The 20,956-nt window shown below is 41.4% G+C and overlaps 1 protein-coding gene across 4 annotated transcripts in view; it reads right to left on the reverse strand.

Annotated features, from left to right (window-relative positions):
* GGACT (gamma-glutamylamine cyclotransferase) overlaps nucleotides 1–17,819 on the reverse strand; it is a 28,308-nt gene extending 10,489 nt beyond the window's left edge. The window contains exons 1-3 of one of the 4 annotated variants that reach the window (XM_063149606.1): nucleotides 17,705–17,779; nucleotides 6,060–6,261; nucleotides 5,273–5,347 (exon numbers count right to left, since the gene is read on the reverse strand). In XM_063149606.1, the coding sequence (XP_063005676.1) occupies nucleotides 5,273–5,333 (61 nt within the window). In that variant the 5' untranslated portion in view covers nucleotides 5,334–5,347; nucleotides 6,060–6,261; nucleotides 17,705–17,779. Of the gene's footprint in view, nucleotides 1–5,272; nucleotides 5,348–6,059; nucleotides 6,262–12,639; nucleotides 12,757–15,931; nucleotides 16,048–17,704 lie in introns of those variants that run through there. The other 3 variants (XM_063149607.1, XM_063149609.1, XM_063149610.1) reach the window with 3 other exon arrangements.
* Between the last annotated feature and the right edge of the window lie 3,137 nt (nucleotides 17,820–20,956).

The raw sequence follows: 20,956 nt of genomic DNA on the forward strand, positions 1-20,956 counted from the left end.
ATTTGTGGAAGAGCATAATATTTAACATGGGATACTGGTACAAAATAAATCAGCTCAACAGGCTGCCCAGGGAAGTGGTGGAGCCACCATCCCTGGAGGTATTTAAAAGATGTGTAGATGTGGTTCTCAGGAATGTGGTTTACTGATGGAGTTGGCAGTGCTCGACTCCATCTTAAAGACCTTTTACCAAACTAAGTGATTTTGTGATTCTATTATAATCCACTGCAGTTATTTTATTTGTCTTACTAATTAAATGTATATGCAAGTCTTACATTGGTAAGCTATCTAGTAGTTTTATTTAACAAAAGGATTTTTAAAGTGAATTTCAGCTTGTAACTTAATACAAGTCAGAAATAAAAACCCAATCCATATCTCAGCAACATATCTCTTCCACCATTTTTTAATATAATAAAAGGCAAGAAAATACAAACCAAAACAGGACATCAAATGAAAAACTACAAAGAACTGCAAACAGATGTTCAGAATTAACTTCAATCCCACTGAGGCATATCACTCCTCTTTAGAAATTAGTAACGAGTTTACTACAGAACAAGTAAGTCACAGATCACGATGAGAAGAGAATTAATGAGTTATTTCAACTGTCCTGGTCTTGATTTTTGGTCTCTAAGAATGACTTGCAAATTCCTGCGATGGAGTCTGAAACATGCCTCATGTCCTTCTTCAATAGGGAATGCATCCTCATCCCAAAGTAAATGTATTAACTGGCCTCCTGTCTTCTACACAGAAGAAACAAATGCATATTCTGGGGACATCCAAAATAGACAGAAATTGCACTTAGCAAGGCACTGGAATATTTGCTTTCAAATCCATAAGATATACTGACCAAACTCAAATATCTTCCTGCCTGGTAGAGTCAAAGCAAGACAAGAAATCTCCAATTTGTCTGTGTCCTATAAAATTAAATGTTTATTTACTGGTAAAGAGTGGTTTGGTCTCTGATGCAGAAACAGGTTTTATAATCTAATGCAAAATTTAATACAGGTCTGTAAGACCTGTATTTACTGAAAAATGAGGAAAACCAGCTACATAATCCCTTAAATCTTCTCATGCAGCCACAAGAGTCTCACAAGAATTACTGATGGAAATAATTCCCTATTTCTACATATACATTTGCAATTGCAGATAAAAGCTATTTTAGTGTTATGATGACACATAGAATTTACTCTAATTCAAGGTCTCCTTGCCCGTTCTCCCTCCAGAATGCTTGGATGGAAGCTTTAATGAAGGGCATCTTATAGCTGGGGTAAGACTGTTACAGGATTACATAATATCTGTCTTAATTTATATCAGTCAATTATTTACAAATAAAATATTTACATAAATGAAAATGGCTTTATACATGCTCTGCAGCCTCTCTTCAGTGACCTTTGAGAAAGAATTTCTGATAGTAGCTTGATAAAGGAAGAAGAAGAGAATTAAGTGCTGGAAGTAAATGAGAAGGGGATTAATAAAATAAAAAAAAAAATGCAATGTGGCTCTGAATGCAAAAAAAGCCAGGCCAGGGTCATTAAACAACTTACTCTGACAAGGATAACACAGTGAGCTTGGAGTTCATTATGTAATAATCAGTTAAAACATCTCCAGACCAAGTCATAGGGAAGAACTGTCTATGAACAAGGAGTAAGTTAAGGGAAGATTATAATGGACTATATTAAAATAAGAAGTGATAATCACAGACAAAATTACCAGTCATATTCCTCAGGAATCAGTGTTGTTTTATTTCTTAGTCATCATACTACAGATATTAGCTGTGTGCCTACCACATCTGTGTGTGATGCATCCAGAAGAGCATCATTTCATGCTACAGCCACCTGAGATGGCCTAAGAACTGTGTAATGGAAGTAAGATGGCTTTTAATGACACAAAGTGCAAGACCATATGCTTGGGGACCACAGACAAGAGCTTCTGGGGCACTCATCATTTGAAGGCAATAAAGGAATCAGAATCTCTCAAGCTGGAAGGGACACAAAAGAATCATGGAGTCCAACTTCCAGCTCCTCACAGGACTGCCTAAAGCTAACCCATTTGACTGAGAGCATTGCCCAGGCTCTCCTTGATCTGACAGGATTGGAGCCACGACCACTTCCCTGGGGAGCCTGTTCCAGTGGCCAGTCACCCTCTCAGTGGAGAACCTTTTCCTAATGCCCAGTCTGGACTGGGACTGCCCCTGCTTCATCCATTTCCCTGTGTCCTGTCACAGGTCAGCAGAGAGATCAGCACCTGCCCTCCACTGCCCCCGCTGAGGAAGCTGCTGGCTGTGATTGGGTCTCCCTCAGCCCTCTCTTCTCCAGGCTGAGTGAGCCAAGTCACCTCAGCCACTTCCAACAAGCCTTGCCCTCGAGGCCTTTCACCACCCTGGTCACCCTGCTCTGGAAACACTTTAATGGCTTTTGTGAAGGATTTTACTTTTACAAACCAGGTGGTTTCCATCTGTGATACATTTCTGCATCAAGACATACAGAGCAGCTGAAAAGGACCTTTTAAATTTTTAAAAATAAAATTAGCATTCTAGAGACATAAGCCTTCCAAATCACTTTGTGGGCACATCAGAAGAAACTCACATACCTTAAGGCACTGAAATCTAGGAGAGTGTCCAACTACACCTATCCATCAATCTAGAGTTTATGCTGAGAAAACTGGCATGAATTAGGCAATATAACAGTATAAAATGTTCTGAATGCCTCAAGCTACATCTTAAGATGATCCAATTTAGGACTGGAGCAGGTCCCATGCAAAGGAGGTTAAGCCACCATTACAAATTAGCATATCCTCTGATTAGCTTTAGTATCTCCCCACAACAGCCTCCTCACACACCCCAAATACAGACCAAAATTATGAGATAAGAAGATGGCAAAACTGGCTACATTAGCTGTCAACGGAGCAGAGCAAAGGGGATGCACAGAACCCAGCACAGAAAGGGGAACTGCCACTGTCCCCAGTCCATACCATGGGACACGAGGCAGAAGTGAATTCCTGCTTTCTCAGGGTATGCTGTGGAAATAAGAAAGCAATTCATACATGCTGCTATTTTACTGGAATCCCACTTTTCCAAATAGATCCCAAATATCCAGTGGTATGTAGAGTACCCTCCAATTCACTTCCACATGCTTTTTCAAATTTCAGTGTACAGGGTAAGCAGGACAGGGAACAGCAAGTCCCAAGACCTCTCTATCCTTCTAAGTGAAAAGTTTCCTCTTGCACTGGGATCAGCAGACATTTTCAACACAAATGAAATACAGCAGCACAACTGATATACAATATAAAAACCAACTGCTCTTCCTGTCAGCAACTTTGCTCCTACTAAAATAAATTGGCAAGCACCACTTATAATTTATTTTTATGCCACAAATAAAGAGAACAGCCTCCAGTAAATACAATCAGCACCACACTTTTAAAAACAGACTGCTTGCACTGAAAGGTCTTGGCTCATAGCAAATACAGCTTGGGAGTTTCAAGAAGTAGTTCTGGATGAACACTGCTACACCCTCACACCAAATGCATTTGACAAGGAAAAACTGGAATAAGAAGGGGCAATTTTACAGATTAACCAAAAATTGTAATTTTGGAGTTAAAATGATGCTACCTGAAAAATATTGAAGATAAGTATTATTCACAGGATATTGAAAATGCACAAAACATTATTAAATAACTTCTTAGTCCATGTTTGCCATAGGAAGTTATGTTTCAGTTGTTGAATGAATCAATCAGTGCCTTCCCAGTGCCACTCTCCCCACCAAATACTGTGCAGTACAGCAGACTTGGGCAACTCCCAATGCCCACACACAGGAATAATGTTATTATTCTGAACAGCATTTCTCCCAGACTTGACAGTATCTAGGGACATCTGGAAATCTCAGTTAATTTCACTTCTGCATTCCTTAAGCAAACACTCACTTAGTGATGCTAATTAACTGAGGAAAAATTAAATAATATAATTAGAGAGCCAGATGTAAATCAAGAAACAGTATAATACTTCAAACCAGAAAGAAAAGAAATCATACAACATTTTGTCTTTTTGATACGACTTTAAAAGACAGGTAATGATCAAATAACCTCTGACTTTGCACATGAATATTTCTTTCAAAACAGACAAATGATTGGCAAATTACAAACCCTCCCTAGCTCACCATTTACCCCACAGTAACTATCAATTAGTAAAGGCATGCTTCTGAATACATAATGCATTACATTTTTTACTTCCAACACCTGGTGTCACCAGAATAACACCATATATTTCTAAAATGCTCTGCAGTGGTGTGTGTGTGTGTGCTTTGATTTTAGGGCAGTGATACTTCAAAGGAAGTGGAATTGTAGAAAATTATGGCAAGCAATGCACACAGATTAATTTTTTTTTTTTGTTAATTGGTGCATTAGCAGTTAACTGACCATGGCAGGTCATTTTAAAAATGAGGCTCGAGGTGTCTAAAAGCCTTCATTCCTTAGACATGGTCAAAAAAGGACTGAACAAAGTGAAAATTTTGCTGTATTTCAGTACTTCAAGCAAGCTAAATCATAAACCTTTTTTCCAAAAAGCACTTTAACTGGTGATTTCCTCTACACCAGAATTTTGCTAAATGCAATCAATTTTTGTAAGGGCTAATCAAGACCCTTCTGTCCAGTCTAGGGCTGCATTAATTGGTTATTATTACAGTTCCCCTAAGAATAGACAGAGGGGAGCGATTTTGATTGATTATTGCTTGGAGCTCCCCAAGACACTAAAGAAAAAGTTGAATACCAAAGAAAATTTAATTAATTTCAGTGTCTCCTTCTTCCCACTCTATCAGCAAAACAGAGCTGATAAAAATTGACAAATTAAAGGGAAATGAAAAGAGCCAGAACTGGTGACCCTGTATTTTTTTTTTTAATGAGAAAATAATGCATTTATTTGCTCTAATATTTAGATAATGGGCACAAGAAAATGAAAACTTTCTCAGCTTTTGATGCTTATTCCAAAGCCCAAATGGAATTATGGCTGGCAGTTAGATTAACTGGTATAAGATTTAAGTTGTATTATGTTTTTCTTTTAATATAGCATTACAAATAAATCAGTGAAAGAATTCTGAACTCTTGGGAAAAACAAAAGTCGTAAGTTTGTTATTCAAGAAAGATAGAAAACACTCCATTATAACACACAAATGCAGTATTTAAGAATCAAAAGGTTTAGGAGTCTCTGTTTTGGCAGAAAATTCGGTATCAGCAAACGAAGGAAGATATGATCTAGATTATTATGATTAATTTTTTAAAAACTTACTCAGACTGACACTTCCACTAATTATGCCTGGGTCTCCTGCAGCAGACTTTCCAGAAGTCATGTTGTCCTTCAGTACTTTTTCAGTTAAGGTAGAAGCACTTCCACAGGTACAAGTTTTCAGGTTTTAGTGCAATCGCTGTGGATTTTAAAGCTAGAACAGAAAACTAACTCTGATACAGGAATTAATTTCAGGTGAGTGCATTTCTAGGCTCCACAGACAATCCCTATGGATTGGAGGAGATCCCTATGTGTCTACAAGGCATTTACTACCTCTAGGCTGATCTGTGGGGCCAGGTTTTTGATGACAGGCTTCCAGATCCCCTAAAAGGAAGACAGGCAAGCAATACAACCTTGAATAATGGTATCAAATAACATCAGCCCATAAAAAGAATAAAAGAGCATGAAGAGCAGGAAAAAAGCTTAAGCTTGGGAAAAGAGAAGCAAGCCATTAAGAAAAAGTAGCTCTTCTCCTCAATGCTTGATTTAAACAAATGTTAAGATAAATCAGTAATTTTTAAGAGACAGCCTAAGCCTGGTGGGTTAACCAAGTTAGACAGGTTTTACAGGTAAGTTGTATTTATTATAACACCACCACTTGTTTGCTTCAGCATTTCAGAACACAAATCCTCCAAACAAAAAAAAACCCCAAAATCAAACACCAGTAGTTTTCTGTAAAACAAGGGTTGTTTATTTTAGGACTCACTAGCCCCTTATTCCTTTTTTAAAAGGGAAAAATAGTAATAATAACAAAAAAGACCATAGAGCACCCCTTTCTCCCAAAAGATACAACTATTCAGGGATCACTGACTCAGAATATGCTTATGTGCACAGAAGCAGAAGGACAACTGGTAAAGTAATACTCAGGTCACAAAGGTTTATCTGGAGCTGCTCAGCAGAGTGGCCTGGTGTGTCCTCCACCACAAGACTGCCCAGGCAGACCTAGGGGACACGGCTTGGATGGAGTTACACCCTATTTCCAATGTCAGCTCCTATGGAAGAAAGAAGGGATGAAGACCTTTTAGTAATAAAACCTAATATTTAGAGTGCACATAGAGGCAGTTTCTCATCTCTACCACTGGTAAGATGTGCAGGTGCTGAAAAGAAATCATCTGAAAATCATCTGTCTAGATCCATACCAGTTACTTTGTTTTGACCTTGATAATGCTCATGATACTCCCACAAGCAAGCCAGAAAAACACGATTTAACAAGAACTGGTGGTATTTAGACAAAAAACCCCAAAACACCAAACAACCCCCTCCAAACAAACAAACAACAAAAAAAAACCCCACAAAAAACCCGAACTCCAAAACTGCTTAGAAAGACTAGTTAGTATTTATCAGCGGTGAATCTCAAACTGGACATACGCTCAGGATTTTTTATGCTCATTCCAGCAGTAGGGAAGCACCAGTAATGAAAATACTGAATGATGTGCACAAGGCTAATGAGACAGTCACAAGCCCCTGCACGACTGCTGCTCTGCAGCAGCTGTTCAGGTAAGGCTAGAACAAAGTTCTAAGATTAAGCCAGGAATAATCAACCACATAAAATCTGGGGAAAGATTGGTGTAACAGCACTTCCACAGAAAGAAATTTGACATTTACAATGATCATGAAGTCAACAAGAGTCAACAACGTGGTAGGGCTGGAAAAAATATCCTGCTCTAATCTGGCCATAAATTGAGTAGTACACCCAGCCTTGAGCACTGCATGTAAAGAACAGTGATCAGTTGGACAGAGAGAGCAGTCACAGGTCAGGAAACCAAAACTTACAGAAGAAAACAACAGAAATGAAGAGCTTGTACTGTCATCACTTCTTTTAGAGAAAATAGCATCCTGCCTTTAAGAATATGAAATCATACAGGAAAAGAAAGAGCTGTAAGCTTCTTTCCACATCTGCTTTAACAGAAGATCCAATAAGCTTAAATTCTGAAGATGGACATTAGAAAGACTCTCCACCTCCTGATAAGCAGGGTGCCCAGGAAGAGTGTAGATAACTAAGTTAGGAATCCTTCACTGCTGCCTATCCTCAACAGCAGGACAGCAAACCTCCATCAGAAATAACACTACTGCTGCAAAAACTTGCCTTTTGCCAAGGAACTGGATGAGACAATCTCTTAGCTCTCCTTTAAAAGTAAACATAAAAGGCAGTTTGAATCATATGCTACACATGGAAAGGAACACTGGACTCATGAAGACTGCAAGAGACCAATTGTGAGGTTCAGTCAGTACATTCCTGATACCTCAAGGAGAGGTTTCTAGTATAGATTCCACTCCCTGCCTCTTTATAGATGGTACATTCTACAATTACTTGATTTCTGAAATTTACTTTCCCATACAGCAATAACCCTGAAAAGCACATTGAATGTTGGATTCCCTTCTTACTCCATGCAGTGCCTCCTAAATACACTCAGAGATATAATCCTGAGTGCTACACGGGGTGCTTTCTGACCCCATGAATCTTGCATTGCTTTCTGCACTGTGATCTAGCTTCAAAAGGCCAATGGGACATGGGTTAGAGCCCTTGGGACAAAGGGCATGAATCTAATTTTTCTACTTCCTAGGAGATCACAGAATCATAGAATATGCTGAGTTGGAAGGTGCTGACGAGGATCCTTGTGTAGAACTCCTGGCCCTGCACAGGACACCCCAACAATCACACCATGTGCCTGAGAGCTTTGCCCAAAGGCCTCTTGAACTCAGACAGGCCAAAGACAGAGCAGTGCCAGCCCAGCTGTACATCTATGGCTGATAAAAGCACCTAAAGAAGGCAAAGTGCACGAACAAGCTAAGCCTCTGACACCACTGCCTCAAGAACAGATGCACAGCTCCCCAGTACCATGCCCACTCTGAAACTTCTTCTCCCCAGGTACAAAGCTACACACACTTGTGCCTTGAGGCTTCCAAGACAGCCATCCTGGCTTACTTACTATACATAAAGGCCACTATAAATCTGAGTCCACAAAATAATCTTTCTGGTTGTATCTATTTTTCATCTCAAAAACTGTTTTTAGTTCACAGATATGACAGATTTTGATCCCAAGTAGTTCTGAAATAACTGCTATTTAGTAAATATTAAAAAATATAACTTATATTTTGTTTATAGGCATATGGGTTTTATTTGTTCTATTGATAGCATGCTGGTGAGATACATCACTTTGATATGGTACCATTAAAAAATCTATACCCTCACACAGTTTTCCTCTAAGCTGCTGATGTGTCAATTGTAGATAAGAGACACTGCTATTTTTCTAGATATACAATAAACAATCTTACACACACATTTGTTTATCCACTGCATATGTGATTCACAGGTAAACTACAGCACACACATATGAGTGTAATCCACAGCAGTGTCACAGGTTTCATCAAAAACAACAATGTAAGCTAGTACACATTTCTTAGACTGCTAAGTGATTGTATCATGGTAGCTCAGCAAACATGCTACAAAAGCTGCATCTGCAGCAGCTTTGCCCACAAGACAGAAATAATGAGAGTTGGGATCCAACCAGAGCTGTCTAAGTAAACACTAAATTGTGTGTGCTGTTAGTACTGCAAAGTGTTCACAGATCACAAAAGGAGAAGATTACTGGGGAGTTTATTCCCATTAAGAGACAAAAATCATCAAGCTTAAAAGAGACTGTTTCACTGTCACTGAAAATATTTCCTAACGCTCTTCCCCAATTAAACTCCCAAAGGATCACTAGTATCTGAAGTGAAAACTCAGCTGATAATGTAGTTGTGTGCTGATGGTTTAATGGGCTGGCACAGAGAACCACAGAGGGGTAGGGCAGATGTCAAATAAATAATCCATCCCATATCGAATCTCAAAAATAAGCCAAATAGATTAAGTTTTGACATATCTAATGTCAAACCAAACTACCTGATGTGGCAGGAGGGACATGAAAGACAAATTATCCTAAAGGCAATGTCATCTTTTCCTTCCTTCTAGTATCATCTACCAGCTCTTGTGTCTGCTACATCACCCTCCAGACTCTGCTCAAAATCTGGTTGCAGCAACACTGATGGTCAATCTCAAAACCTCCCCAAAAAAGTGCCCCTAAAACCAATCAAAATGTTTGACAAACCTAGAACTGAAAGGTCAATAATGGACTTGATAATTTTCTCAGTCTGTCATAAGACTGAGAACACAAAGTTATTATATCAAAAGAATAACTACACTTAACAAAATTCAAAACTGAACTGGATCTGCATGTCAATGAATAAACACATCTTGCATTCACAATAAGACTGCTATGATAATAAACCTCTGCTAAAGACAGCTAAAATACAGAGCCTGATCTGAGTTTCCACCTAAACCAATACCGAAACAGAAGTTACAGGTTAAGACATACAGACTAGAATATTACAAATTAAAGAGATTATTTTGTTATACAGAAATTATAAAGAAAATTTTTAAGTTCCTCCTGTACAAAATTAAAGATACTTGATGGCCTCCATTAATATAGTAAACTGTCACTAAGCATACTTAATTAAAAGATATAATAACTACTAGCAGTAAAAGAACAGACTAGATGAACAGATGGATCCAGCTATATTTTGACCTAAATTTCTTGGTATTTTGACAAGATAAATAAAGGTAAATATAAACAAGAAGAGGAGGGAGAGGAATAACCAGCAGTCAGTATATCTCAGTAAGAAGTCTCATACTAGAAAGATGGAAAAACCACTATCAAATCCTTTTCTTTCTCTGCTCATCTGCTTTTCTTCTCAAAGATGTTTTGTTTCTGTTAAGCAGGCTGAGGCTTCCTGTAACCACTTACATATTCACTTTACTGAGACATTAATTATGCCTGGAACCCAAATAATGAAGTAAGGCGCACTACCTTAGGACAGCTGAATCAAACGAAAAAATTCATTAACCTGTAATATTATTTAAATCTCTTAAAGGCTGATTTTCTTTTATGTTCACTCTCTCTTGAATCTGACCCCTGCCAGAGATAATAGTTAAGAGAACTGTTTCTATCTACAGAGTCCACAGAAGGCAGAGATTCTTCTTTCTGAGCCCTTCATATCACCTTCCCTTTGGGCACTCTCCCCAGCCAGACAGTTCCCAAGTATGTAACTTTGTGTTACTTATCATGTTTGAAATGAGCTTCAGAAAGCTTCAGTAAGATTTGGCCTGTGGCTGGATTCATATCCTGAAAGTTTTCATAGCAGGTATATTTGAACTACATCACAGCAAGGACCGCAGCCTTGGAGCAGGTTGGTGGTTTGATGTGTGAAATGTCTATGTGCATGGTAAGCATCCTGCTGGGATTTACTCCCTATGTAATTTTCAGCTAAGGCAAAATCAAGCCTGGGGCTCCACTCCATAAACTGTGTTGAAGCATTCCTCTCCATTCATATAGTTTCTCAGTTATTGGTACACTTTAGTAACACAGTGTAGGGTCAGTGCAATCTCATCAAAATTAAATTTAGTTGTTCTCCGATGCCCACATCCCATCCTAACACTTACCAAGCATGATCTCTGCACCTCACAAGCAGCACCAGACTTCTGAAGCACTGCTCCACAGTACATGAAGCCACACTCCATATGTGTGCTGTACTCCATCTCCTCTCAGTGAAAACGATCTGGAACACTGAGCTCACACTCCTACTTATTCCACAGAAAATCTAAGTTTTGAAGGCTTCACTAAAAACTGCCTCAAAGAAGATCAACAGCAATTGATATACACTCAAACATATCTGGAAGATAACATTCATTCCAAGATTATGTTTTCTACACAGTAATTTTTAGTTATCTTTTCCCCTCCATTTTCTAGCCTCTGTAGGCTTATCCCTTCCTCTTCAGAGTTCTTATTTTGCCAGAAATAAGTTTGGGCTTAAGATGTTCTTCAAGCCACAGCTTCCCTTGAGCAGCACCTGTGCAGGTATGCAATCAGGGGAATAAAGAAATTAGTACCTATTATCCTCCTTCTATTCCTCTCAATAAATCCACAACCATCACATCTCAGCTGACAATCATGGCAAGTGTATTTTTTTTCATCCCTCATCAGATCATCTGCACCAAACTACTATCGCTGAAAACTCTTTTCTTCAGTTGTCCTCAGTTCTTCTATTCACACATGCTGGTGAGTTGCTCTCTCAACTAGTCCTATCTTCTGATCTCTGAGATAAAAAATTGGAATCTACTAATTTTCTCTTAAATTTGTTACTATGGGTGCTTATGTTATTAAGCTCCTTCTCTAGACTCCTAACATTTCCCCTTTTTTTCCATGAGCTTTTCACAAAACCCATGAAGGAATTTCCAGTTCTCCTCAAGTTAAAACACTAACAAGAACCATTGCAGAATAATGTCCTTGCAGTCCAGGTGAGGTGGGTTGGCTAAATCCCCCCAATGACTACATATTCCAGCACTCATTCCAAATATTGCCATAGTACAATTTTTATTAAAAAGAGGAAAAGACATAAAAACAGAGGCCAAAAGAATGTCATCACAAAAGGGAGGCAAGAGTTAGGCAGGAGGACTAGGTCTACCTGTCATTCAGAACCACTGCAAACACCATTCCTTCAACAGAAAACCAGAACAAGACCCTTATTTCTCACTCACTACTTACAGTCTCACTTCCAAGACCATTTTTCTCAGCAATGTTTTGAAGAAAATTGGTTTGTTTCTATTTTTCTTCAAGCTTTCAGTACTATCGTATATGCAGACTGGGCCTCTCCTGATGGAAAATTATCTAACTTGTTACCTTTGATTTCTAGAGAAATCCACACATTCTGAGATCCAACCAAGAATAAAACTGTTTACAGAACTTGCAGTGCACAGAATCCACAGGCAATTAAAATGACATACTGATTTCAATGGTAAAATTCAGTGTCCACACCTTAGCCTAGTTGAATGTGTAAATTAAACAACAAACACTTGGGCTCAATTAAATGGACTCAGAAAGAACACTATTAATAGCCTTCAATGAACCAGAGGGTAGCATTCACCTTGATTTCATTTCCTACAGTTCAGAATCTAGGCTGGTCACTCAGGCTTCACCATTTGGAGTAGAGAGATGTGAGGTGCATCTCTTGTCAGCAACTACAAACTAAACTTAGCATTTCAAATGCAAGTCTGTTATCTTGGGAAGTAGACTAAAGGGGGCAGTGCTGAGGTACACACTCAAGATTCTTATCAGTACCACGTGTCAGCAGAAACAATAAAAGCTTAATTACTGAAAGTCGTGCACACAAACCAGCCTGCCCACCAGACGGCAAAATGTACTAACTTGACATATTTCACAAGATGCACAGACAACATTTAGTACGTGAGATGCAAAGGTGGCAGCAGAAGTACAGGATGAAATCCAGGCTATCACAGAATGAGTCAAGTTGGAAGGGTGGGTTACAGGTCTCACCTCCCTGCTCAAGCAGGCTTATCCTAGGGCACTTTTACAGGATTACAACCAGATGGCTTTCAGGTATCCACAGTGAGGGAGACTCAACAACCTCTCTGGTCAATCTGTTCCAGTGCTTGGTCACCTGCACAGTAATGAAATTCATCCTTACGTTTAGGTGGAACTTCCTGTGCACCGGTCTCTGCCCATTGCTCAGCACCACTGAGCAGAACCCGGCTCCATCCTTTTGGCACTCTCCCTTCAATACTTACAGACACTGATGAGGTCCTCTCTTCCAGATGTCCCTTCTCCAGGCTAAACAGGCCCAGATATGGAGAGATAAAAAAGAGAAACTATACAAGATTTGAGTCTAGATCAGGTGTAAAAAAGGTATTTTGGAGAAGAGAGAAGTGTTCTATACTAACATTCCAAAACACTACTGAAACTATGTATATTTTTTACCAGGAAGTAACATAATGCCAACAAACATTCCTAACACTTCTGGAATACCAAGTAAACAGCAAGACTTCTAGACACATGATGAGAAATGACTATCTGTATCTGCTTCCTCACTAAAAGGAGGGCTACAACCCTGACTGCTGCTGGAGCCAAGACTCAGCCAGAAGTGCAAAACAGCAGTCAAGATGATACTGTTTGGGATCCATGTTCCTTCTGACATCTCAATGTTTACCTTACATATCCTTGCCTTAGGACTCATGAATACACCTTGCTGAACAAAGCAAGCAGCCAAGGCAGCAAGCACCCTGCACTGTATTAATGGGAACACAACCAGCAGATTATGGGGAGTGACAATCTCCCTTTATCTTACACTCACTAGACCACACCTACAATACTGCACCCGCTTTGGGGCCCAAAACAAGAAAAGATATGGACAAACTGCAGTGCATTCAGATAGTCATGGGCAAGAGTACTTGCCTTGTGAAAAGCAGCTCAGGAACAGCCTTTTCAACTTGAGAAGAGATGGCTTTCAACTGACCTAATAGCAGTCTTCCCATACCTGTGGTTATCCAGGAAACACAGCCAGGGTCCTTACAGCAGTGCATGACAGAGTTGAAAAGCACTAGGTATAAACCAAAATAAGAGAGGCACCGACTTGATGCAAGGAAAAGGGTTCTCATGATACAGACAAAAATTGAAGCAAGCTGCCCAGAGGTGTTGCGTAGTCTCTATCCCTATAGGTTTTTAAGACATGTTGGATAAAACAATGAGCAACCTGGTCTGGCCACACGAACAACCTTGCACTGAGTAAGGAGGCTGGATGAATGACTCCCTATGTCCCTTCCAACCTGAATTTTGCTGTGGTAAAAGTTGTGGGCTGCATCAGGCTACACAAAATGAGGGGAGAGAAAGAAGATACAGAGAGTTACAGTTACTCTGATATTATTTGATAGCACAATTTTTCAAATTGCAGCATTATTCTAATACAGCTACTCTCACACAACTGAAGCTCGGCACAGGTGGGGTGATCTCCCTTGCACTTAGTAGGAACCCACAGCACTGGAAAAAAAGCAGTGCTTGAGGGAAAGGATGAGACAAAGCAATTCTACACAACCAAGAACTTCTGTCAGAATGTCAGCAATACAATACTGGTAACTCTGGCTGTTAGTAAAGGTCATGAGCAATTACAGTCAAAACAGTGCAGAGAGAGGTGGTTATGTAGGTAATTTCAAAGGAAAAGAGGTGTCTTGTAAGACAGAGAAATCAGGAGTGACAGTGATATCGAATATGTTTTCTCAAGATGTTAAGAGCGAATAGCTGACCCACTTACAGAAATCACAGTGGCCAAAAATCTTAATGTAAAGGCCATTCTTAAACAACACCATAATAGTAAATCAATAGGACACGATATTATCCTGCTACAGCCCATCCTTCTTTAACATTAATTGGAAGTTGAGAAAAGAGAGCTGTATCTGACATGGTCCATAAAATGTAATTAAACCTTTGCAGTGAAAAAGAGCAGAAAATTCCGGATAGCTATGGATTCTGGGTTAAGAACAGTGATTTACTACAGCCTGAACAGTTCAATTTCTAAAGAAAAAAGGTATTAAACATCCTCTTTGGAGAGACAGAATGAAAAGGGGTGTTCCATTTGCTAACTCAATGACACGAGTGGGTCCATCCATTTCCCCTGTCTCTTGGTCAATTACCTATGTAATACTTACCCTTTCTGTCAGAATACTGCAAAAAATCTATGGAAGATGAGAAAATAAAAGGTAGCATCAGTTCATATAGAAAATGTGTTCTGTTATAGCACATGCTCTCTGCTTAAGCAATTCATGTCATTTAAAATGTCATTCAAGTTTCACATTAAATTCTACTTAAATCAAAAGCGTTATGAAAATGATTTGACCAGGTTCGAGTTCAAAGAACTTTTAGAGTGTGAGAAACAAACAAGAAGACTTTAATAGGAATAGAAAAGTGCATTGCTCCAAAAATGAAATTACAAAAACTACAGTGAAACCCAGTGTCTTTTTTTTCTACCAACAGTATCTATTAATAGTATTCATTACAGAAAAATTCAATTACAGAAAAATAATTTGGCTAATCCATTAGAGAGCAAAAGCATACCAGAGCTAGCAGCAGAAGGCAAATGCCACAACGTACCCCTGGAATTTACTCTCTTATTTCACTCCATGACACCCCCATGACTATACCTTTGTGCCTGTACTTACACTTGCACATTCACAATGTAGACCTGGCAGTCACATAACCTCATTTCCCTGAAGTTCCCCAAGAACAAACATAGCCATATAAACAAGAGAAGCACAACTGGCAAAATCTGGGGTTACATGAGCAGTCAGATGAAAGTAATTTTCAAGAGGAAACTTCCTTTAAAACAGACAGTTGGGTTACTATTGGGAGTTACAAGAATGCAAAGACAGACCTGGAGGAATGTTGGTTGGATGGCACCTGTGAAGGTCACCCAGCCCAGCCTCCCACTCAGAGCAGGGCTAAAGCCAGTGCTAGATGACACTTTCCAAGGGAAGAGAATGAGCTCAGCAGAACAGTGGGTGGCAGAAACAGCAGGATATCTGCTGCAAACCAGGCCTTGCTTGTGCCCTCTGCTCTCTGGAGGCACCTAGACTTCCATGTCAAACATCAGCCAAGGAATGCATGAACTGACAGGGGAAACCTTTCTAAAGGATAAAAAGGAGACGCTGCAGTAGATAAAGCACTCCAAGCAATATTTCTATGCTGAATGATAGGAGAAAATGAGCAACAGAAAACTCTAATCACACATTTAAAGTCACCAAAAAGAAAAGCTGTAAGGAGTGGATGACATGACACATACCAACAACATGACACTCTTTCTTCCACGATGGAGCAAAGCTGTGTTCAGTATTCCAGTGGTCTCAAAACAAACTCATGGACAAGCTCAAAGAAACTTGCTTGCAAAGCTGATGGCAGAAAACCACACTAATTGGGAAAGTGAGGAGCAAACAGGCTGCAAGAACCCAAGGAAAATTAAGTGTGATCTACATATCAAGTAGTTACTATTTGTCAGCAGTCGGGTGCAGGTTCAAAAACATTAGCAATGCATGGAAAGGCCATTTTTTTGTTTTAACATTTAACCTCTTTGAAAATTCAGGTTTTGAGACAGAGAGTAAAAGAGACATCAGTTCTGTTTAGCATTTATTTAGTCATGGCAGGAGAAAGCTGTTCTACACTTAGGTAAGAGGACATATTAGTGTTCATATGACTTCGGCAGCTATGACAGAGTGAGGGCAGGAGATGAGTGCCACTTAAATATACTGTAGAGACAGTCTAAGTTTTTAAGACTTCTCTCAAGAGGAGGAGAGAAGAATGATGAAAATTTGCCCATGTTTTGTTCAGAGATGTGAAATTTAAGGCCTCTCTTAATGGCCTTTGTCACACAATGAACAACTTTAATTGCCAAGAAATTGCTTTTCCAGGTTGACTGCCCACTTAAGCGGGAGAGTATATAAAACAAGTTCATTCCTTACAGAGTTCTACAGGAAACAACTTGGTCATGGAAATATTTACAGTTGTGCCACTGTATGTTCAGCTCTATAGAAGTTGCTACCTTGATATTTTCAAAGCATAGCAAAAATTACAGAAGCAGCAAATTAAAAAATACCTGAAGCAAAAAATGAGGAAGTTAATTGTCTGGAATTAACACAGATATAACTAAATGAACCTTAACCCAAACCCAAAAAGACTTTGTAACTCTATAATGGAAAAGGACACAGAACAGGTGGGGGAAGGAAAGTATAGCAAAATGAGGCCGAGGTGAATATAAAAAAAAAAAAATTTACTCCCCCCACAACATTCTGGTCCAAGCAACGCAGGCAAAAAAAATAAGTGTTCCGAAATGTTATCTTGTAAGGATATACAGTCATGGAATGGCTTGGGTTGGAAGGGGCCTCAAACCATCTAATTTCAAGCCCCACTGTGGGCAGGGGCACCTTCTGCTAAACTCTGCATCTGTGGTACCTAAACTCTTTCCTTTCTCTTTTCCCTCTAGTTTAGGTATTGGCTCCTCAAACACACATCACTAACCCACTACAAGGGCAAAGGCACGTTACTAAAAGGAGTATTTGGATCATAACGAACACTTCTGTTTGGAGAATGCCCCCGACCACCTCGGCCGGTCCAGCGCCTGGGACAGCTCTCCCTGCACCCAGCTGTGTCACCGACGGGCCGCCCTCGCCCACCGAGGCGCTGCTGCTGTGCCCTTGTCCGGCCGGGAGCCCCGAGCCGCCCGCCGCGCCGGGCCGGGCCGGCTCCCACGTGGCTTTCGGAGCGCGGCCCGGGCCGCCGGGCGCTCCCGGCAGGGCTTTCCCCACAGGGCGCTCCCAGCAGGGCTGTCCCCGGCAGAGCTTTCCCCACAGGGCGCTCCCGGCAGGGCTGTCCCCACAGGGCGCTCCTCGGCAGGGCGATCCCCGCAGTGCCGCCCCGCCGGGAGAGCCCCTGCCCGCCGCCGGCCCTCCCGCAGCCCGTGCCGCCACCTCCGCTTCCCCCCAGCATCACGTGTGGCGAGGGCGGACCGGCCCCGGCCCAGCCGCCCCGCCCCGCTCTGCCCGCCGCTCCTCGGGACACTCACTCGCCAGCGCTGCCGCTGCTTCTACGGGTCCACTCCCGCCTGCGGCCTCCGCGTTCTGCCCGTCCCGGGGCGCCTCTCCGGGGAATAGGCGGCGGGGCGGAGCGGGGGGTGGGGCGGTGCCTGCTCACGCTCCCTCCCCTGCGGACGGGCCAGCGCGGAGAGCCCGGGCGCGGGGCCGGGGGTGAGCTGGGGTTGCTGGCCAGAGCCGCCGGCCGGAGCCGGCCCCGGCTGCTAGAGGCAGGGATCGTGCTTGGCGGGAGCGCGGCCAGGGCGGCCAGGCGGGCTCGGGGCCGCGAGAGCCGGACACCCCGCGGCCGCTGCCAAAGCGGGAGGAGCGCCCGGCACTCCGGGAAGGGCCGCTCCCGAGGCCGGGGCCTCGCCTGCTGGAGGCCGTAATAAACATGCGTGAAGCAGTGCAACGTTTGGCAGACAAACTGGCCTTTGGAGAACCTTTAAACACCCCCTTTTTTTATAAACGTTGTTGACTACTCTGTAGAAAGGGATTTTGGCTGCAGGCACAGATTGATCTTGAGCCTGCTGAGGCAGGAGTTTTAAACTTTGAGGCTGCTAAGTGCTTTTCTGCTGACCCCCTTTGCAGGCAGCTTCTAGTTCCCAGCCAGATTCCCTTAAGCTGGCTCGGTAGGGATCAGTTTGCTCTCTAGTAAAGCCTGTGCAGGTTCCACACACTAAATCACTTTAAAGTAAATGCATTGATAGGAGAAATAAGAGAGATACCCTTTCTACTGGTGCTGTAGAAGGGGCCCTGGGTCTCCTGGTTGACGGGAAGTTGAGCGTGAGTCAGCAGTGCCCTGGCAGCCAGGAGGGCCAAGCATGTCCTGGGGGACACCAGGCACAGCAGCACCAGTGGGATTGTCCTGCTCTGCTCTGCTCTGGGATGGCCTCACCTTGAATATTCTGTGCAATTTTGGGTGCCACAAGATAAGGAAGATACTTAATTATTAGAGTGTCCAAAGGAAGATTTTGAAGATGGTGAGCAGTCTAGAGGAGAAGCCATATTGGGACCAGTCTGTTCAGCCTGAGGAGTCTGAGGGGAGACCTCATTGCAGTCTACAATTTCCTCATGAGGGGAAACAGAGGGGCAGACACTGATCTCTGGTGACCAGTGGCAGAATTCAAGGGAATGGTCTGTGAAGTTGTGTCAGGGAAGGTTTAAATTGGGTATCAGAAAAAAGGTTTCTCCACTTAAGGATGGTTGAGCCCTAGAACAGGGTTCCCAGAGAAGTGGTCACAGAGAAGTGTCAGGCATCAGCCTGACAAAGTTCAAGAAGCGTTTTGGACAACACTCCTGGGCACACGGTGTGACTCTTGCCTGCAGGGCCTGTGCATGCAGGGCCAGGAGTTGGGCTTGGATGATCCCTATGGGTCCCTTCCAACACAGGATATGATTCTCTCTGGAGCATACAAGTATCATTCTGTAGCTTGGTTACTGGGACAGCAGGTGATATTTTGGTGTCAGTTCTTCCTCCTTGACCAGTTACTAAGTGGAAGCCAGGTTGTGTCTCTTATAACTATTCACTTTTTTACCCAATACCAGTCAATAATTCTATTCCACCTATAACACTAGGTAGGATATGCAAAACAACATATGTAAATATGTATGTGTAAATATATATAAACATTTTCTTAAGAAAGGATGTTCTTTGATGTTTGCTCTTTGTATGCTTCTAAGCCTAATCAACAAGCAGGGATATTCAATCTATGAGCAAATAACAGCTAACAAGCAAGCTCTAGGTGATGTCTAGGTGTTAGAAAAACAAATTACTTGGTAGAATTGCCTTATTAGGATTTAAGGCTTGAAATGCTTCAATGATCTCAGACCTAGGGGAAGGTTAATAAAGCTTGGGAAGAAGGATATACCACTGATAGTGGACACTATGTGGAATTTACAGGCCACAAAGACATCTGGCAGAACTCCCAAGATAAAATAGGAACTAATAAACCCAACCCAGTGATTGCGCTGCAATCAGCTCTGACTGGGTAAATTATAATTCCATCGGGGGAGATTGTGACCACCAGCTCACAGACCACAGACTCCAAAGAAGAGAAAGACTGACCATAGGACTAATTAGCATGAGAAGCAAGAGAATCATTAACCAATAAAAGAATACCAGTTAATAAGAAAACTATGTAACTTGTAGCCAACAAACACTAATTCATTTGTTTGCTACATTCTATAAATAGTAAAAAGTTCTGATAATTAGTGTGTGTAATTTGTGCAATACCACCAATTGTGCAACTCTGAAATAAATAATCAATGTCTCTCTTAAGTGTGTCATTATTGGCTTGTTGCACACTGGGTAAAAAGTCCGATTTTGGCAGAGAAGGTTGCTCAGCATTTGAGGCAGTAGCTCCTGCTTTCTATATGTTATCATTTAGGAGACTGAATTAATTAGTTAGGTATTCCATTGCTTTCCTCAGGTGCTGCTTTTTGTTTGTTTGTTTAGGCACACACAGTGCAACATTCAACATCAATAGACTCATGCTGAATCAAGATTTTGAACTGTCACTCTAAGAGGAAGAATGTCTTCCTGTATGTTCCAGTCCTAGTCTGCCAGGCCCATTAGGTTTTCTTCCTAGCTTGTAGCAGAACCCTGAATCAAAAACTTACTACAAAAATAAACACCATTGTCACAATTAAAATCTATGCCAAAAAAAGATAGCAAAATGCAGATTTATTTCATGGCTTCATTACAAATGTATTTACTTCCTGCTCAGCTGAAAATAAATTGGAACATACCATTGGCAATCTAAATGATTAATACTACATAAAAAAAGTTCATCTCAGAAATCACAAGCTACCAGTTCCAGTACCTGTAGGGATTTTTCCTAACAAAAATACTTATTTTAAAAAAGCCCTGACCCACTTGACATGTATCATCACTGACACACACTGAACACCCATGCCACAACACAGCAGTGCAACTTTCTAACACCAAGTAATCAGTCCTCCAATGCTCAGTATCCATGCAGCTGTGCACATCCTCTTCCTTGGAGAGATATATAGTCCTTTTCCTTTAAAGCACAGAGTTCAAGTTGCTGTGTTTATAACATTACACCCATGTACAACCACTTCACGTTATTGTGGAGCCCAGCACAGCCTGAAGTGCCCTTTACCTGTGGCACCTGCTGCTTAAGGTGTTCCACGACACAAATTTGGCTCCCTCAGCTTTTATGTCACAGAAATCCAACCATGTGATTTTGCTGGGAGCCACTTTTGCTCCCAGCAAAATT

The sequence above is a fragment of the Melospiza melodia genome, chromosome 2 (assembly GCF_035770615.1).
Source record: "Melospiza melodia melodia isolate bMelMel2 chromosome 2, bMelMel2.pri, whole genome shotgun sequence".
Lineage (NCBI taxonomy): Eukaryota > Metazoa > Chordata > Aves > Passeriformes > Passerellidae > Melospiza > Melospiza melodia.